We start from the raw sequence: 21,034 nt of genomic DNA, 5'->3' as shown, positions 1-21,034 counted from the left end.
CACAAGTTCCTGGCTCTCACGGCTCCTATGCAGAGGGTTAGTCGAAGACGGAGGGGCATCGCGAGGGGCGTCGGGGGACGGGGGACTGTGCCTCACTGCCCTCCCCTTCTCCAAGAAACCCGTCTTCAACAGAGTCGAGAGAGCCGGGAACTTGTGAGGTGTGCATGTCCTGGCGAGCCTCCACCTTTTATAGGTGGGTGCAGCCTCGACTGTACAGAGACAGACCAGACCAGCTGCACCACACAGACACTTCAAACCTAATCTGAGGACAAAAAACACATACATACATACATACACACAGACACAGACACACACACACACACACACAGACACAAACATCTTACCATTAAAAAAAAAATAGGGTTCCTTTACAATGTCAGAAGGAGGAAGGCACTAAGGCACCGCCTTCCGCCCCTCGACGCCCTCGCGGTGCCCCCTCCTTCTGACAGGAACTTCCTACAGACCAGGTATGAAGGATGCCTGAGTGGACATACAAAACTCACAAGTTCCTGGCTCTCACGGCTCCTATGCAGAGGGTTAGTCGAAGACGGAGGGGCATCGCGAGGGGCGTCGGGGGACGGGGGATTGTGCCTCACTGCCCTCCCCTTCTCCAAGAAACCCGTCTTCAACAGAGTCGAGAGAGCCGGGAACTTGTGAGGTGTGCATGTCCTGGTGAGCCTCCACCTTTTATAGGTGGGTGCAGCCTCGACTGTACAGAGACAGACCAGACCAGCTGCACCACACAGACACTTCAAACCTAATCTGAGTACAACACACACACACACACACACACACACACACACACACATTCATATTACCATTAAAAAAACTGGGTTCCTTTACAATGTCAGAAGGAGGAAGGCACTAAGGCACCGCCTTCCGCCCCTCGACGCCCTCGCGGTGCCCCCTCCTTCTGACAGGAACTTCCTACAGACCAGGTATGAAGGATGCCTGAGTGGACATACAAAACTCACAAGGTCCTGGCTCTCACGGCTCCTATGCAGAGGGTTAGTCGAAGACGGAGGGGCATCGCGAGGGGCGTCGGGGGACGGGGGACTGTGCCTCACTGCCCTCCCCTTCTCCAAGAAACCCGTCTTCAACAGAGTCGAGAGAGCCGGGAACTTGTGAGGTGTGCATGTCCTGGCGAGCCTCCACCTTTTATAGGTGGGTGCAGCCTCGACTGTACAGAGACAGACCAGACCAGCTGCACCACACAGACACTTCATACCTAATCGGAGTACAAAACACACACACACACACACACACACACACACACACACAGACACAAACATCTTACCATTAAAAAAAATAGGGTTCCTTTACAATGTCAGAAGGAGGAAGGCACTAAGGCACCGCCTTCCGCCCCTCGACGCCCTCGCGGTGCCCCCTCCTTCTGACAGGAACTTCCTACAGACCAGGTATGAAGGATGCCTGAGTGGACATACAAAACTCACAAGTTCCTGGCTCTCACGGCTCCTATGCAGAGGGTTAGTCGAAGACGGAGGGGCATCGCGAGGGGCGTCGGGGGACGGGGGACTGTGCCTCACTGCCCTCCCCTTCTCCAAGAAACCCGTCTTCAACAGAGTCGAGAGAGCCGGGAACTTGTGAGGTGTGCATGTCCTGGCGAGCCTCCACCTTTTATAGGTGGGTGCAGCCTCGACTGTACAGAGACAGACCAGACCAGCTGCACCACACAGACACTTCAAACCTAATCTGAGGACAAAAAACACATACATACATACATACACACAGACACAGACACACACACAGACACACACACACACACAGACACAAACATCTTACCATTAAAAAAAAATAGGGTTCCTTTACAATGTCAGAAGGAGGAAGGCACTAAGGCACCGCCTTCCGCCCCTCGACGCCCTCGCGGTGCCCCCTCCTTCTGACAGGAACTTCCTACAGACCAGGTATGAAGGATGCCTGAGTGGACATACAAAACTCACAAGTTCCTGGCTCTCACGGCTCCTATGCAGAGGGTTAGTCGAAGACGGAGGGGCATCGCGAGGGGCGTCGGGGGACGGGGGACTGTGCCTCACTGCCCTCCCCTTCTCCAAGAAACCCGTCTTCAACAGAGTCGAGAGAGCCGGGAACTTGTGAGGTGTGCATGTCCTGGCGAGCCTCCACCTTTTATAGGTGGGTGCAGCCTCGACTGTACAGAGACAGACCAGACCAGCTGCACCACACAGACACTTCAAACCTAATATGAGGACAAAAAACACATACATACATACATACACACAGACACAGACATACACACACACACACACACACAGACACAAACATCTTACCATTAAAAAAAAAATAGGGTTCCTTTACAATGTCAGAAGGAGGAAGGCACTAAGGCACCGCCTTCCGCCCCTCGACGCCCTCGCGGTGCCCCCTCCTTCTGACAGGAACTTCCTACAGACCAGGTATGAAGGATGCCTGAGTGGACATACAAAACTCACAAGTTCCTGGCTCTCACGGCTCCTATGCAGAGGGTTAGTCGAAGACGGAGGGGCATCGCGAGGGGCGTCGGGGGACGGGGGATTGTGCCTCACTGCCCTCCCCTTCTCCAAGAAACCCGTCTTCAACAGAGTCGAGAGAGCCGGGAACTTGTGAGGTGTGCATGTCCTGGTGAGCCTCCACCTTTTATAGGTGGGTGCAGCCTCGACTGTACAGAGACAGACCAGACCAGCTGCACCACACAGACACTTCAAACCTAATCTGAGTACAAAACACACACACACACACACACACACACACACACATTCATATTACCATTAAAAAAACTGGGTTCCTTTACAATGTCAGAAGGAGGAAGGCACTAAGGCACCGCCTTCCGCCCCTCGACGCCCTCGCGGTGCCCCCTCCTTCTGACAGGAACTTCCTACAGACCAGGTATGAAGGATGCCTGAGTGGACATACAAAACTCACAAGTTCCTGGCTCTCACGGCTCCTATGCAGAGGGTTAGTCGAAGACGGAGGGGCATCGCGAGGGGCGTCGGGGGACGGGGGACTGTGCCTCACTGCCCTCCCCTTCTCCAAGAAACCCGTCTTCAACAGAGTCGAGAGAGCCGGGAACTTGTGAGGTGTGCATGTCCTGGCGAGCCTCCACCTTTTATAGGTGGGTGCAGCCTCGACTGTACAGAGACAGACCAGACCAGCTGCACCACACAGACACTTCAAACCTAATCTGAGTACAACACACACACACACACACACACACACACACACACACACACACACACACACACACACACACACACACACACACACACACACACACACACGAAGCGCTGCCTGAGGAAAGCGGGGAGGATCATCAAGGACTCCAGTCACCCCAGCCATAAACTGTTCCGACTACTTCCCACAGGAAGGAGGTTCTGCAGCATCCGGTCCCGTACCAGCAGACTGAGAGACAGATTTTTCCATCAGGCCATCAGACTGCTGAACACTTCATAGACACCTCAGCTTCACAACTGGAACTTCAACATTAATTTCACTCACATGTACTGTACCAATGTACCTGCACATGTGATGTGAAAATAAAAGTGATTTGATTTGATTTGACATGTATATTCAAACCTCAAGGACAAAAACCAGAGGACAAAAACTACAAGAACAATATAAATATGGAGAAAACTAACCTTAGAAACATGCAGGGTGACCGGAGACAGCAGCACTGCAGACATGAGGACAGGCAGACAGTTAAGGCTGTGTGAGAGTCAAGTTCACTCCTATATATGACCTCCTATCGCAGAATGCGTTACTGTGACAACGCAGGCTTTGTGCTTTGAAGTGTGGTGATTGGTGACGTCATTGGAACGGCCTGTGATCTTACGTCACACTAGCCCGGATCAATTTGAAAAAGGCGTTTTTGTCTGAAAATGCTCGTGTCCAAACTACCGTTTTCACAGAGTTGTGTGTCCACATTGAAACGGCCGAAAACGCTTACGTTCCAGTACTGCGCATGCGTGAAACGCAAGGTGACTGGACCTGCCTCATTTCTGTCTGCCGTTTATTTACTTTCCGGCTCTTTGAAACGTGCAGGAAAATGAAAAGGAAAAGCGACGAGTTTTTTAAATGGACTAACAATGAGGTGGAGTTGTTGCTGCAAGTAATACAAAAGTACAAAGTTGCAAAAGCGATTGAGAATTAAAGAATTTGAAGAAAAGCTATCTGCTATCTTTGTGTTTTGCAGCAGAGAAAAAATATAGTTTATGTCAATAAAGCCTTTGATCCGGAGAAGAAAAGGATGTCAGGAGGGGACCTGGATCTGTGTGTTTACGCCTGCGTGTTCTGACGCCATGACATCTTGAAGATGCCGTTACCACAGAAACTGATTTTTGGGCATTTTACAAATTTTAGTCCATTAAGCTATTTTTAACCATTTCATTTTAAAGAAAAGTGTCAAATTTGATGCCTTCAAATCAAAGTAACACCTTTTTTCATATTCATACACCAGTCGTTAATAATTTCTACACCTCTCCCGGAAAATTTAAAACATACAAACAATTTACGGGAAACAATCTTGGAATACACATATTTGATCACGTTAGAACTTGATATTCACACTGGAACTTGTTAAATTATTACAGTAATTTACATTTAAAGAAATTTTCAAACGTACCTGCAGCGAAGTCCAGGTGACAGTCGGGGAGTCCGGGTCCACGGCGAGCCATCTTCAAACTTGAAAAACAAAAACAAGTACAAACGATCCACAGATGAAGTACTTGTTGTGCTCTCAAATTAAATCCGCTTTTAGTAAAATGTTTTGCAAAACTTAGCTTTCCACAGGCTGAGGTTGGAGCAGGTCGAAACAAGTCCACGAGCAAGTGTAAACGGACGTTTGGAACCTTGTGCAGCATTTAAATACCCTCGGCGACCATGGTTACGGTTGTCAACGTGTACACGTGCACGTGATAGAACTATCCGATTGTTCAGTCTGACGTCACTAGCCGTGTCTGGGTCTAAACTCCGCTGCAGGTCCATATATCAAACGATCACTATGGCATTACTGAGAGTTGAAAAACTGTCTAAAGTCTTTCATCTTTAATAAAATGATCAGCGTTCTGCTCTACCAGGTGTAACAATTGAGTTTAACATCCAGGCATCCATGAAAACGGAATTTATGACATTTAACGGAGTTAGAAGTTAGCAGGGAGTTAGCTCGCTAGCTTCTATCTAAATACAATATAACATGTCCTGACTGCGGGGTTTTGGAAACAAGTTAAAACGTACAGCTCTGCTATCACTTCCAACATAAATGAAGACAGAAAACTAAACAGCAGTGACGTTTGTCGCGCGGGAGCCTGGGATTGTTTAGCTAAACGGCCTAAACCGTTTCCCATTCATTCTCTATGGTAGTGCTAAACCACTACGGATGTAATATATTTTTGGCCACTACGGTCTTCCGGCGCTGTAACGAGTTTGAGATGCGGCGGCACTTTTAAAAAATCTCCTCTTTTACGTTTCGGGAGAGAAAACAAGTAACTCAACGCTCGCAACACATCCCAACGCTCCTCATTCATTGATCAAAGGTAAGAAACGTCGTTTGAAATAACAGTAAACCAAACAGAATACATTTACAGGTGTATATTACAGGTAATAGGCGTGTTGCGATTGCATTTACGAAGCATCCATCGCTCAGTTAAAGACGGTGGGAGTTTATCTGCTGTTGTAAAGTGGCACGGTAAAAAATGAATGAACGTGATCCTTAAATAAATTACGTGTTTCATTGACGTGTTTTGCCATTAAATAAACTTTGTAGGTTTCCGACTGCTGTGACACTGACATTACTATAATGTGGTACAATTAAATAACCAATAAGTGTCTTGTTATGAGATGACATGCTAAATGACTGAACCTGCTTTAAAAGAAAATGTATTGCTTTCATGTTGTAATGGTCAGTCACCTTATCAATGCGAAAATCTGTTTTGATATCTCTAACATGAGCAATGCCCACTCGTGTATGAATAAACACGATAGCTTAAATACATATATGTTGTTAATCTACCAGCAATTCTTATGTGCCATGACTACTAAGCAGTTACCACAAATTTTGCAGATATGCCAATAATCATTCAACCATGAAAGGTTTTTATTTACAGACAGAACAGTTTGTTATACCTGGAGGAAAAAACACTTTTATCCCAAATGTTGTCAATGTTCTTTCAAATTGAGTCTCGTTATTGTTCTCCTGCATCCTGCTGTGTAAACCCAGCAGCAAGATTATAACCTGAAATGTCTTTGTTTGTGTTTGGAATCAATTTTGTTTAATATAATTGTTTATTTTTTCACTGCTTGTCAAGATGCAGAAGAAAGTTGCGCCATATCCAGGGAAAATCTCTGTGGTTGTTCCGCAAGGGGCCACTTGGATACCTTCTCCAGGACCCGTCAAAAGAAGCTCGACGGATTAAAAATGACCCCAAACTGCAGGACAAGTCTGCACCTGTGAGGGATGATGTTGTACATCAGAATGCTCTGACTGTCATCTATCAGAGAGGAGGGGATGAGTCTGACATGAAGGAAGTGCAGGGAGAGTACATTCTGCAGTTTGGAAAGTATAAAGGGAAATCTTTCCGGTGGCTTCTGGGGAATGATGTCGGGTACACCATGTACCTGATCAAAGATCTCCAGAAGGAAGAGGCTGCAGGGACCTCTGTGGAAGAAGGGCATGGCAAGGAGAGCTTGCATTCATTTGTACAGTATGCCCTCAGCTTTACAGAGATAAAGACTCTTCTGAACTGCAAGACCAGCAGAGTGAGTGTTGCTGCAGAAGCCTCTGAGGATGATCAGCTGGTTGGCTTTGGCTCACGAGCCAAGAGCACCTGGAAGGAGATTCAGGAGTCTCCTTTCTACGAGGCAGAGAGACAAAGATGGGTGGAAGAAAAGAGGAAATAGGGGAGAAACTGTTGATATTGTACATAAGATAGTTTTGTTCTACTTTTGTAATGTTTATTTTGTTTATATAAATAAAAACTGATTGTAAATATAAAAATGTGAATAAATTGTGTTCTGTAAAAATAGCAGCACAGCTCTCTTCTTTATAACCTCTTAGAGTTCACCTGTATGTTTATATACCTGTGTGTGCTCACCATCAGGTAATCAGTTTTAAAAAGCTATGAGTGCAGCCCTGAAAGCTTACATATTATTTCTAAATCACTTCATGTAATGATAACAAGCCATCCTTTCTCTAGTGGGGTCTCACAGCTTTTATCTTTATAATCTTTCTGGTTGATTTGTAATATTAGAAACATGACTGCTGTCTTTTATCTGTGTGACTATACAGCCTGTTTCAGACATGACAACCAGACAGTGTCTGAAGTTATCTTTAATACATGCAACACAGCTGGAGATAGTCCAGACACTTTCTCACTTCTGATGATAATATTTTTGGTTTAGGTATTGTTGCTTTCTGGCTTGAAGCTTATCTACAAAAGCAGTTCAATAAGGAGAGATCATGTGGAAAAACCGAACATGATTTATTGAGATACAGAAATAAATGTAACTGTTAGGCAGTTAGACTCCAATGACCCATCATAGCAGAAGAAATCTCAGCAGTGACAGGATTTTGCATAAGCCACACCCCAGAGTCAAAATGCTGGTAGTGATGAAGATGGAGGCTGGGACAGGGTTCTGAGTGACCACGGTGAGGAGGAGAAAGGAGAGGAGGCGGGCTGCATAGCTGAGGATCTGAAACACAGAATGGTAGAAGCAGAAGAGCAACAGATTTAAAGCATGCAGAGTGGAGGCTGGCAAGAGCATGACTGGAATAAAGTAATGATGTCAGTACTGAGTTTGTGCTGGAAAATGAATAGATATAAACTAACAGCCACCAGGAAGCAGACAGATGACTTATTACAGACATGCCTTGTTTAAATTATGTATAAGCATCATTTTCTATGTCATCAGAATGTATCTGTATTATAGTTTTAGCTTTAGTCTTTTTATTAAAAGTTGGATGTCTGCATAATTGTAGACTATATGTCTGGTATGTATCATCTCAAGACTGTCATGATACAGTCTGAGTTATGACAGTATAGGTACGTAATGCAGAAAAATTGCTCCACAGGCCATAACACTATATAATCTAAATAAAATGATAATGAAATAAAAATTAAAAGCAAAGTGAAAAATAAATGTTATCCACAATAAGTAAATTGAAAATGGTGTTTAACTTTTGATAATGTAACACAACCTTTGTCCCAACCAGGACTCGAACCCGCGCTCAGACAGTTCAGTGTAAAAAAAAACCCATTTTTTTCCAATGCCCGAAAAGCTGCGATTTGATTGGCTGTTTCTCCGTTACACCTATACGCGAGGAGAACAACTGAGATAATCCATCCAAAATACGAGGTTAGTCATTCATATACTGCTGCATGGGCTGGGCTGTAGTTACATCCTAAGGTTTTAAAAACTGAGCTTAAATAAATGATTAGCGGTAATAAAAGCCGAGGGAGGTCAACAGGGATCACTGACAGTCAGTGATCCCTGTTGACCTCCCTTTCTTTTGAGATCAAATAGAAGAAAATACATAACATTAAACATGTTAACAACACAAAAGCCATATTAAACGCAGACTACTTTAGACCCGGAAGTAGGATTCGTGGCGTCATCACTGAACAACCGGATTGGCCTGATATAGGTCTATCATAGTGACGTGGGTTTTAATCAGTAGGGTTATATGTTTCCCAATATGATATTTTTTTTTAAAGAACATAATGTGGATTGTTTTTATTTGTTAGCTGTATGGGCAGCATTTTTGTGTATGTGATCCCTTTCCTTAAATTACATTTGCTATATACACATATTTTGCTCTCTTAGTATTTTTAGAACCTGACTAATACTGAAAACTTTAGGGTGATACTGATAAAAAGGACTTAAAAATTTAGATACTGATACATTGGTCAATACTCTTTTTACAGATAGTATACAGATTACAGAACTTGGAATGTATACAGAAATTCATGTTTTTCGCAATGATCGTTCAAAATTGGTTTACATTTGTAAATAAATACAGCAATATATCTGCAAGATTTGACCAAATTCACCACTCTTTTATACTATGCTAAACAATCAAAGATTAGCTCATGTCTAGTTGAATGATGTTTTAAAAATGTTTTCCTGTAGTGTTAATCACAGTGATGTTATGAAGTAATGTATGAACCTGACGTATGATAATATTTATCTCTACAGAGGAAACATCCATCGAAGATTGAGCAGTACAATATCACTGTGGCATCAACATCTCGTCAGCGAAAGGCCACAGCCACACCAAACAAGCTCTCAGCAAATACACAAGCCAAGTTACCAGACCTGATGTTGAGAGCTGCAAACAAACATGTTCCACAAGCAACTGTTGACATGCTTGTCATCAATTTCATATGTGAGGGTCTACAGCCATTTGCAGTGGTAGAACAGCCATCTTTCAAAGAATTGGTTACCACATTACAACCTCAAGCCAAAGTCCTCTCCAGACCCACTGTCCGTGCCAGAATCTGTGAAGCTGCTGATCACATGAAGATGACTTTGGTTGCAGCATTGGATAAAGTCAAATTTGTTGCTACCACTACTGATTGTTGGTCAGCTCATCAGAAAAGTTACCTTGGAGTCACATGCCATTGGAGGAAGAGTCCCTGGAAAGAAGATCTGTAGCACCAGCATGCAAAAGATTGAGAGGGTCTCACACATTTGACATGCTTGCTGGTGCGCTTGATGATATCCATTGCCAATACAAGATTAGAGGCAAAGTTGTAAGAACCACAACTGATATGTGGAAGGCCTTGACAAAGTTGGATCCACTGTTTGGGGCACAAAATGATGCAGATGAAGCTGAAGATGAAACAGACCCAGAAACTATTGACCTGACTGACCATATTGACTACCATGAGGCAAGTGCAATTCTTGATGAAGACTCTGGTTTGGAGTATCAACTCCCGTCTCATCAGCGATGTGCATGTCACCTGCTAAACCTTGTGGCAACATCTGATGCTGCCCTAGCAGAGAGCATGAATGAAACCTACGAGAGGCTCTCCCGTGCATGCTTTGCAAAATGCCAGGCCATTTGGAACAAAACTGGCCGATCTCATTTGGCTAATGAAGTGGTAGAGGACAAGTGTGAGCTACAGATCATTCGTCCCAATGCAACACAATGGAATTCAACCTACCTTGCCATTGAAAGGATAATACGCATCATTGATGAGAAGGGGGAAAATGCCATCAGGAGCATTTGTGAGGAGTTCAAGGTGAAAATGTGAGTAAAATTGGACACCTACCAATATGGTTTCAAATTTTGTGAATTTTCCTTAATGGATGGTTAAAAACGTGAGCAGACTCTTAATATTAAATCAGAAGATCCCTGTTATAGTCATGGTGGGTTTTGTTGTTGTGTCTTACAGGTTGAGTCCTGCAGAAGTTGCATTCCTTAGGGAGTACTGTACCACCATGAAGCCACTGGTGAAAGCTTCAAACATTCTTCAGTCTGAGTCCACTTCCTTTATGGGATGGCTCCTGCCAGTAATCCAACAACTACTGTTCAAACTTAGCAGGCTGGAGACATCAAGCAAGACATGCGTGCCACTCATCAGAGTCCTGCAAAATGGCCTTCAAAAGCGTTTTGGAGCGATGATGGAGGATCCAGAGTTGGCTGCAGCTGCAGTCCTCTTACCCAAGTTCAAGACTTCCTGGACTGACAGAGCAGATGTAACAGAGGCTGGTAAGGATTCATGTGATCCCATTTTTGTGTATTTTTACATTTGAACACATGCTTAAGTGAGTATTTCACCTAATACATTGTAAGTTATTGATGGTCTGTCCCGAATACTAAACAATCCTTTTTGAGAATTTGCCGTTTTTAAATTTGTGTTCAGGAATAATCACTGAAATTTAAATAACAAAATTGTGTTATCTACTTGCAATTACAGCCTTGACATACATCAAACAACATCTTGAAACGACAGAGCATGAGAGTGAGGATCAGCAAAGAGAGTCATCTGATGAAGATGAATTCTTCTCCAGACCAATCTCCAGAAGGCTGCAAAGTGCAGTTGAGCTTGATGGTTACCTTGCTTGTGCCACAGACACCATGGAGCTGCTGCACTCCTTCTCAGGTATCAAAAACCTCTCTCTTAAACTGAACACAGCTCTGCCTGCTTCTGCTGCGTGTGAACGACTTTTTAGCTGTGCTGGTCTACTCTTCACAGCCAAACGAAGTCGGATTGCCTCTGTTAATTTAGAAAACCAGCTCTTGCTGAAACTGAACAAAAGGTTCAGAAAGTAAAGTGTGCTTGAATGTCCAGCTTGAATGAAAAAAAAATACACAAAGCTGGAGTTCTTCTGTGTCTTTACGTGGCCAGCTGCCTCTTCTTCTCCCATTCTCTCTCCCTCTCTCTCCTGTTGCTACTTAAATGATGAAACTGATCAATGATCAGCTGATCGCTTTTCTCTCTTGTTTGTTTATCGCGCATTTCGAGCCAGAAAGAGGAAACCAGCGGTGGTCGCTCTAAACAACAGCAGCAGGTTAAAACTTGATCAGCTGCTATTAGAATTTATTTAATATTACTTTCTAGTATCAGCTGATGTTGGCTGGAGCCACAGCTGTAACAGCTGCTGGTCATGATATCGGTTTGGATATATGGTGAGAGGGAAACGTGAAGATGAAACCAGGAGATGTCCTTACTGAATCATCAGAGCTGAACAGGTGATGGAGAAACAGGTTTACCTTTTAGGTGACATGAATAAGTTGAAGGGAAGTTATGAACTGTTTCTGAGAGACAAATAACATCAGGATCCTTTTTTACTGACAGCTGGTAACTGTGCAGGGACGGGTCTAGCAAAGTTTTGCAAGGGGGCAGGTAACCATATACATGCACTGTTTATAAGATTGGGGAAACCTGCAGTCAGCTGAGACTGAAGAAGTCAATTGGATGAGTGACGAAACGTTTTTCCCACAAAACGTAAAGTCCAGATGAACAGAATCAACTTTTGGAGATACTATATAGCTCATGCTAATATCACATCTTCACATTTTTCTTTTTAGAGGTAACAATAACTTTGCATTCTCGCTACTCACCATGCTCTAAAACAGGTATATGTTAGCAATGACATCATTTAACAAATGTTTTTAAAATTCTAGCCGTGCTAATTAGCCTTAGGATTGGTTGAGGTCTGTGCAAGCCTTTGGAACAAAATCAGTCTTTTAAAGCTCACTATTTTCCAGGTGAGCCTATAGCACATTTGTTAAAGTCAGTCCGGATTGTACAGCTTCTAATCAGAAACAATTAAAGTTTGTTTCTTTTTTTCTGCTCATCAATCTTTTTCTGTAAGTAGTTACCGAAATACAGTCAACCTTTCTTCATTTTCCTAAGTGTGTGTGTGTGTATATATATATATGTATGTGTATATATATGTATGTGTATATATATGTATGTGTATGTGTATATATATATATATATATATATATATAGCACTTCAGATACTGCAGGAGTCTGACTCCGTCTGTCTTTTCTTTATATATATATATATATATATATATATATATATATATATATATATATATATATATATATATATATATATATATATATATAAAACAAACAAACCACAACGCCCCCCAGTCCCACACAGATCAACACAACCATCAAACATATTAGAGGAATATAACAGTAACAAAAGTAGATTTAAACAGGCAATACCTCTAGACTAGCAAAATAAGAGATAAAGGGTTGCCACTTGTGAAAAAATTTGGCTGTGCAACCTCTCAACGTATATTTAATTTTTTCAAGTTTTAAAAAAAACATGACATCTTCAAGCCACCGGGAAACAGTAGGATACTTAACAGACTTCCAATGCAACAATATTAGACGTCTCGCTAATAGGGATGTGAAGGCTATAATATCCTTTTGTGTGGAATCAAGTGTAAGTGAGCGAACAGGAATCCCAAATACAGCAATCAGAGGACAAGGATGAAGAGTTACCCCAAGAACAGTTGACATAATAGCAAAATACCCTGTCCAGAAACCTTGTAGCTCAGGACACAGAAAAAACATGTGGCTAAGGTACGACCAGTACTTTTAACATTTTATCAATTATTTACCAAATTAAAAAACAACATGTGGTAACTTATTTTTAATTTTGCTGCATACAAGTTGAATGAATGCTTACTGGATCTAGAACACCATTTAGATCATAACAGCTCCTGATCAGGATGAATTTCATTTTCAAATCAAATTTCATGTCGCAGTTTCACACTTTTGTAACATATTATTTCAAAGCTTGCTTATGGGCTTGTTTTGGAGCAGACCAACAGTCAGGCAAGGCTGGGATGGTCAATTTGGTAAAGTAAATCCGTTGGGCATCTTTCTTTGCCTTTAGACAACAATTCTGATGGCAAAAGAGCCAAACGGGACAGGCAAAAAAAAAAGAAAAAAAGAAAAAAAGAAGTGGCTTTAGATCTGACTCTTACAGACAGGCATGCATGTCTCAGGGTGATTACACACTAACACATTGTGATTAATCACACACATTTGTATACATTTTATTAACAAGATTAAAAAAAAACACTATACAAAATGTGTTTTTGTGACAGGCCGCTAGTAACAAAGTGCTTAAAGATTTCAAATTGGTTCTTTCCCAAGTTTTCTGTTATGTGTACACATATTCCTTGAATTAGGTGCTTTTTAATTCTCCAATAATGGTCAGTGCAAAGTGTTTACACAAACAAACAAACAAACAAACAAACAAACAAACAAACAAACAAACAAACAAACAAACAAACAAACAAACAAACAAACAAACAAACAAACAAACAAACAAACAAACAAACAAACAAACAAACAAACAAACAAACAAACAAGTGTTTACACAAACAAACAAACAAAAAACATTACTCAGAAAATGGTCAGGTACAAGAACTGGATTAAAAAGGATTGGAAAAAACAGATAATGTCCAATGAAATACTTCAGCGTGTGGCTCATGACTTTTGCACAGTACTGTAAATGTTATTAATAATGAAAGATATAAAGATGTAGCTTTCCCATTTTTAAAAAATTCCCATACACATTATTCTTTTCTTCTAGTGAAGGTGCCTCCTCCTTCAGACCTTAGGATAACTAATTTCTCAGACAGTGACATCACGGTGCGCTGGGAAGCTGCAGATGATGATGATGTTTCTTACCTCATTAAGTGGATCTCCCTAAGTGGAGGCGACCTGAGGCAGGTGGGGAAGAACTATTGAGTTGTTGGAGTACATATTATGAAATAAAAAATACAATATCTCAATAAACTGTTGTCCTGTGTCTTAAGGAGTATCAGATATCACTGTCTGCACTCTATGGAGATGGAGCTCAGAGTGAAGCTGTGGCCGTACGCTATAGCACCTGTGAGTCACACATTTTAACTATATCAGCTGCTGGTGGGAGCAGGCTCTCATGGATCTTTCTGGATATTTGCAGCGGGGACATGCTGGGGTCATTTTGGAGCAGGTTAATTTGTGTGCGCCACGTGTCATAATCAGTTTTGTTGTTAGGTCTGGGAACCTTACCGGAGAAGGTACGGAGTCTAACCTGGGACTGGATGTGTTTGACATCTTGCCTTCGTACGATATGCTCTACCACGACCTTCTGAATGTCAGGTGGATTCAAATCACTTACTGAAAGGGACGCACAGGCTTAAGCAGACAAAGAAGGAAATCGGGTAAACCCTCCAGCACTCATTTCTGTGTCCATTCTGGGCTAAAAACAAAAACACCTCATAACTACCTGTGGATGCTGGCTGAGCCTCTGAAGGTTGAGTGATATGTCATTAAGCAGGTAGTCAGAGTTCTCATTGATCAGTTCCTTGAGGGAAGTGTATCCACAGGCCTTACTGATGTCCTACATGGAGCTCAGCGCCGCCTGGCTCACCAGCAGTGTCTCCTCACCAGCTTTCTCCAGCACAGGATACAGCGAGGCCATCAACAAGGCACAGAAATTGCGGCCCACTGGCTGAGCACAGCAGGCGATTCCCCCGAGTTGGATGCACAGCTGACAGATGTTGCTGTTGAGCTAATGGATCATGGATGCAGATGTTGATGATGAAGGAATCACTTGGAGAGAGCTTGTATTTGAGTTGCTGGCATCACTGTTGTATATCGAGGGGAGTCTGGATGGACCGAGCAGCTACGCAAAGAGACAAAACCTGTGTTAAAGCACTGCTTTCTAACCACTTTTACACATGCACTGCAGCTCTGAAGTTTTCAAGATATTGTCCATGCACGTGAGAACGCAAATGTCTGACACAGTTAGATCAAACATTAAACAGCCTTTAGCCTTCCTGCTCCTGAGTGAAAGCCTGTATTATATCTGACTGTGCTCATGTGGGGATAAGACAGATTAGCCTTTTCTCAAAGTGAAGAGTGGGGGCCAATTTAGGATCTTCACTCAAATTTAAAATACAAGGGAAACTGATGTAGTTCCTTAAATAAACAAAAACCACACAAGCGCTTATAAAATGCTCATCCTACCCAGTCATATGCAAAGTGTTAGAATCAACGTGTGATCCACCTGCCACTAAGAGATATTATTTCTCTTTGGTAGATGGAAAAAATGGAATCAAACTCACTGTCAGTAGCTACAACAGCACATTTGTTATAATATGATGAATCAAGCATTTAGATATTAAATAGTATTGAGGGAGACAGGATCAAATACAGTGGGGCAAAAAAGTATTTAGTCAGCCACCAATTGTGCAAGTTCTCCCACTTAAAAATATGAGAGAGGCCTGTCATTTTCATCATAGGTATACCTCTAACTTGTCCGAGTTTTAAAGAACTGATTTGCAAATTATGGTGGAAAAGAAGTATTTGGTCACCTCATTTTTTGCCCCACTGCGTAATATACAAAGATATTTGTGGCAACTCGATGTGCTTTGTCCACTTTTATTATCGGATTGCTCTGTTAACCAAAGGGAATACCTCAGTTTATTGTATGTTTGACTATAATTTACAAAAAGACTAAAGCATCATTTCTTATCTTTTCTACAATAACTATCAAATGAACAAATGGAGAGTGCTCGCTCAAGTCATGGATCAAGTGACTTAAAGGGCCGTTTTCAAAGAAAACTAAAAGTGTATAAGCAACCAAGGAAGTGAGTCCTACCTGGCCACTGGACAACATTCAGTGACAGTGCACTTGCTGGCATCTCCGGTGGGCAGAGCCCTGATTCAGTAGGGTGAATAAGGGATCTTGTCTCCTCCGTACTTAATGAGAGTGGTGTATCTGTCAGTCATGTCTGGCACATAAAACACCAGGTAGGTCCCATCATGGCTGTCACAGATATCTGCTTCTTGGGCTTCCCCTCTGGGTCCTTCAGGAGAAAACAAAAACTGTTACCTAAATATCAATGCTTTGAATACATTATTGTGTGGTCCACGTTCATGCACTCACAGTGATCTGCACTGCCAGCAGTCCCTCACCTGCATCTTTGGCATCAATGGTGACCTTCACTGGCAGAGAGGTGGGCGCTCCAGTGGTGTTAAGGCCGGATCCACTTGCACGCACCTTGCTGGTATCATGGGTGGGCAGCACCTTCACCTTGTAAGGGCGGACCAAAGGGGAGAGAAGACAACTGGCTGTGGAATACAGTCTCACAAATGAAAGGAGCCTTATTTACAGAACCGAGTAAACCACGCAAAGAGTTTTCCATTTTCAAAGCTGGCCAGAGTGGAACACTGTAACATGTAACACCTAGAAGGTTCAGATGGCTGCAGTACTTTGCTAATTTGGATCAAAAGTTTGGGGGGAAAATGTAATTAAATCAAGTGATTGTAATGCTGTTACTTCCGTTGTGTAGTTAACCATCTATCATTTTAGATGTTTCATTAGCAGCCTGATGAAATTAGCTGTGTAGTTAGCCGACTTCTGCCATCCAAACAGATGAGGTGAATTATGCAGATCACTAGCACAGTACACAGATTACCACTTCTTATTCCAGCCAGACTTCAGGTACTTCATTCGAATCATGCAGTAACAACAAAGGTTTATTACTACTGGCTTTTTAAATTGTGCTTCTTCTGTTCTAGAAAAACAGAAACATGTGATCACAGGGTTTTGTTTTTTTCAATGACATTTGTGTTGGTTGTGTCGGTTGCAGGCAAACATTGATCATAATGGTTAGATATTAGGAAATAGCTTAAAATGTGTGCATATTTAACTTGTTGCACTGCCGTAGTGTTACCTGCGTGGGATCTCCTCATGAGCATATGACTGTACCCTGGATGATGATATGTGAGGAGCTTGAACTTGATTCGCTAACAGAAACTAATTTGGCTAGCTTAGCGCACATGTCTTGTGGCAAGATATATGCACTTAAATGTTTTAAGTCATTGGCTGTTCTGCCAAATTGCCACCAACCTGCAACTTTGTGAGCTGACTGTTTCGCGATTTTTGTGTTTTAGACAACAAAAATAAAAGAAAAAGATGTACAGATCCAGGCTTTTCCTTTACTGTGGTAGTCGCATAGAATGACGTCACTGACACTGGTTTAATATGAAAACAAACTTTGCAAAAAAAAGAAAGAAGAAGAAGTGAGTCGGCGTGTCATCTTTATCGAGCACCATACATGTTTTGCCTCACATTAAAATTATTAGTTTTCCTTTTCAAAAATAATTTATATTCAGAGAAGTCAAATATAGCAAATTTGCACGGCTTCCACGGCGGGCAGGTGGCGCAGAACACTTACCGGCCCCTGGCAACTTGAAGCACAGACAGGCCCTGGTTCGAGCCTCGGCTCGAACACGCTCACTGAGTTCAGGTCCTATCTGTGTCTTCAGTCTGCTAGGGGGATTCCTGGTCTGCGCAGGGAATCCCAATCCTTTTCTTTTCTTTTTTGGGGTGTTGGGGCCTGTATTTACAAAGCTGGGACTATCTCCGTTGTCATGGCTACCAAGAACAACGCCAGCTTGGGGGAGAGCGGAGAGCCGATAAGCAAACACTCATTCATCCTTTCTCCTCTTTCGTTTCACAGCTGCTGCGGTGGGAAACGCTGGGACTTGTGTGGCTATGCAGTTTTTGCATTGTTGGGAACTTTTAAGGACCAGCCTTGAATTTTACAGATTTGATAAGTGAAGCCTGGATATATAGTGAAGAGAGCTGGGATAATCTGGACAGAATCTGCAGGCTGCATCTCCAAATCACAAGTGGCTTTAGATCTGACTCTTACAGACAGGCATGCATGTCTCAGGGTGATTACACACTAACACATTGTGATTAATCACACACATTTGTATACATTTTATTAACAAGATAATAAAAAAACACTATACAAAATGTGTTTTTGTGACAGGCCGCTAGTAACAAAGTGCTCTCAAGGTTAAATACACATACCGGTAGACATTGAGGGCTAGCAGGAGGGACCATGCGCTTACCTGCTGCTCTCTGGCAGGTAGCTCCATGCCCTCCTGGGTTTTAAATGCACCTTAGAACACACATGCATCAACACTACAATGAGCGGGTGGAGGGAGGTTTGGAGTCTTCTCTCACCCCCATTCTCTGCGACCTGCTGGAGCGGGGGGGGGGGGGGGGGGGCTAGGAGGAGGAGTTGGCCGTCCGACTGCGGTCTGGGGTGTGGGGCCTCCCTGCTGCTGCGGAGTCGGGGCGGTCTGCCTCCCCCCACCGCAGGGAAAAGGGTAATACCACCTGGGTCTGGGTGCAGTTCCCCCTCCAGGGGCAAGGGTACCTAGACCCGGTTTGTAGGGTATGCTTGGGGAGTGTGATCGTGTGTACAGCGTCTCTTTATGTCTGTCTCCACGTTGGTTGAGTGTGGAGTAAGTGCATATGAGAGCATGAGGGTGGGAATGGATGTTTGTATATGTGTGTGCCTGTATTTCTGTGTCTATATGTCAGGTTGGGTGTCAGGCGCCACCTCTCTGGGGACATCTCAGGCCCTCCAAGGTTTGGAGGCCTATCTCCCCCTACCACCACTTCCCCTGCCAGTGGCGGACTCCCTCAGACATCGGTGCGTTGGTGGTTCTTTGTGTCCGGGGATGGGCGTCCAGGTACACACCGGCTCACTCCTTGGCGGCCGCTTATCGGGGCCTGGAGCCTGGGGCTCGCTCGGGCCACTTCGGAGGTGGGGTGCCCCCGGCCTCTCGGCCTGGGGCTCGGTCACTCAGGCACGGCTGGCTGCCGGCGGAGCTCACGGGCGCGTCACTGCAACTCCCCCTGGCTTCTGCTCCGCGGCTGCTGAGTGAGCCCTCATCTGGGACTCTCCTCAGCTCTTTCTGGGACAGTGGCGCGGCTGCCCCTCTGTTGGTCTTCCTTGGTCTCTTGTGTTCTGGGGGCCTCTGGATGTCTGGAGTTTTGATCTCCTCCATACCTGCTTCATGCCCTGGAGGACGGGGCTGTGGCCCCCCCACACCCTCTAGCAGATCATTACATGAAGGAACCTTTTTAAAAAAAACAAGCGCATCCATGCTCACAGGTGTACACATGGGTGATCACACCCACAAACTACACCCTTTTTGGCTCCTACCTCAAAGCACACTGTGTTCTGTTGATCTTATGTGCTGCACAATAATGTTTAATATTTAGTATTTACTGTCATATTCCCATATATCATTGTGATGCTGTTTATTCTATTACTCTTGTTCTCTTCTGCTTGTTTTCTTTTTTTCTTTCTCAGCAGGTGATCCAGGTGATCGATATATGCATTTTTTATTTCTTTTTTTTTTCTGCTCATTCTGTTGGTTTTTGTTTTTTGCCCTTCTCCCCCGTCCCTCTTCTCAGCTGTTTCTCTTTCCCTCTTTCTTTCTCCCCTTCTTTCCCCCAAAATAAAATAAACAATAAAAGGTGAATCAAATGGACCATTACGGCAAGGCTGGGATGGTCAATTTGGTAAAGTAAATCCGTTGGGCATCTTTCTTTGCCTTTAGACAACAATTCTGATGGCAAAAGAGCCAAACGGGACAGGCAAAAAAAAAAGAAAAAAAGAAAAAAAGAAGTGGCTTTAGATCTGACTCTTACAGACAGGCATGCATGTCTCAGGGTGATTACACACTAACACATTGTGATTAATCACACACATTTGTATACATTTTATTAACAAGATTAAAAAAAAACACTATACATGTGGTGGGGCGTGGTCTGCGGGGCCGTGCGGACGCACCTGCACGGCATCCGCAATCACGCCCGCCGTGTTAAAACACGGGGACTCAGGGGTTGGTGGTGGTGTGGTGTGACGTGAATCAAATAAAGTTGGCTCTGAACGTGGCTCCGTGGTCCCGCCGTGCCTTATTCATGCCACATTGGTGCCGAAACCCAGGAGGCGGCATGGCGGGTACCTACCAGAGCCAGGAAAGGAAAGAGCTGGCCGAGAGGGTGGCCGAAATAGCGGCCACCCAGCGGAAGCAGGCGGCGGAGGTGCGTCGCCAACAGGAAGAGCTGCGGAAGGAGAGCGAACGCCACCTGGGGAAGATGGCAGAGCTGGCAGCGCTGCTCTGGGCCTGGGCGCCACCCCCACAAGTGTGTCCCGAGGACAGTGAAGCGGTGGAGGAGCCGTGTGGGTCACCTCGGCAGCCGGAGGTGGTGGACGAGCCACGCGGGGGTCCGAGCCTGCCGGAGGAGGAGGAGCAGCCGGGTGAAGGGCTGCTCCTGCCGGGAGCGGTGGAGGAGCCGCTCCAATCGGAGGCCGAGGACGAGGCGGGCGAGGGTCTACACCTGCCGGAGGCAGAGGAGTCGCTCCACCCAGAGGTGGGCGAGGGGCTGTGCCTGCTGGGGGCGGAGGCGCAGTGCGGGGAGCCGCTCCAAACGGGAGTGGCGGAGGCGGTGGCGGAGCAGCTGTGCGGGGAGACGGAGGTCCCTGCTCCAGGGCAGCCTGTGCAGCCGGAGTTGGAGGCAGAGGAGCGGGACAGCCCCGCTAGGCCGGGGATCGGCGGGCTGGCTAGTCCAGCCTCGCTGCCACCAGTCGATTCTGCGCGCCTGACGTCTGCCCAGCCGCCTGTGTGCAGGAGCTCACGGCCATGCCTGTGGGGCCGTGTCCGCTTGCTACGCGGCCGAC

At 44.4% G+C, this 21,034-nt stretch overlaps 1 protein-coding gene and 2 long non-coding RNA genes across 3 annotated transcripts; 1 reads left to right on the top strand and 2 right to left on the bottom strand.

The window, feature by feature from the left end:
* Positions 1–3,267: 3,267 nt before the first annotated feature.
* Positions 3,268–5,534, bottom strand: LOC146656894 (uncharacterized). Its single transcript, XR_014914188.1, has 3 exons — positions 4,631–5,534; positions 3,648–3,682; positions 3,268–3,411 (listed from the first exon to the last, which is right to left on the bottom strand). It is a non-coding gene; the product is annotated as an uncharacterized LOC146656894 (long non-coding RNA).
* A 3,605-nt stretch (positions 5,535–9,139) lies between these two features.
* LOC146656893 (uncharacterized) lies at positions 9,140–12,376 on the top strand. Its single transcript, XM_085424681.1, has 3 exons — positions 9,140–10,255; positions 10,401–10,717; positions 10,926–12,376. The coding sequence occupies exons 1-3, from the start codon at positions 9,618–9,620 to the stop codon at positions 11,279–11,281; spliced, it is 1,311 nt and encodes a 436-aa protein (XP_085280807.1). The 5' UTR covers positions 9,140–9,617; the 3' UTR covers positions 11,282–12,376.
* Positions 12,377–13,165: 789 nt separating this feature from the next.
* On the bottom strand, positions 13,166–18,535 carry LOC146656892 (uncharacterized). The gene is made up of 3 exons (XR_014913975.1): positions 16,455–18,535; positions 16,138–16,345; positions 13,166–15,159 (listed from the first exon to the last, which is right to left on the bottom strand). It is a non-coding gene; the product is annotated as an uncharacterized LOC146656892 (long non-coding RNA).
* Positions 18,536–21,034: the final 2,499 nt, after the last annotated feature.

This window comes from Rhamphochromis longiceps, linkage group LG12, assembly GCF_057381845.1.
Source record: "Rhamphochromis longiceps isolate RC_006_pf linkage group LG12, R_longiceps_female_GT1.1, whole genome shotgun sequence".
Lineage (NCBI taxonomy): Eukaryota > Metazoa > Chordata > Actinopteri > Cichliformes > Cichlidae > Rhamphochromis > Rhamphochromis longiceps.
This window is presented reverse-complemented; position numbering and strand designations above follow the sequence as displayed.

What these genes read in the sequence shown, in the direction of transcription:
- LOC146656893 (XM_085424681.1), top strand. Translation starts at nt 9,618, where the DNA reads ATGCCATTGGAGGAAGAGTCCCTGGAAAGAAGATCTGTAGCACCAGCA. An exon ending in GAGGAGTTCAAGGTGAAAAT is followed by an intron (nt 10,256 to 10,400) that starts GTGAGTAAAATT and finishes TGTGTCTTACAG; the next exon opens with GTTGAGTCCTGCAGAAGTTG. An exon ending in AGCAGATGTAACAGAGGCTG is followed by an intron (nt 10,718 to 10,925) that starts GTAAGGATTCAT and finishes TTGCAATTACAG; the next exon opens with CCTTGACATACATCAAACAA.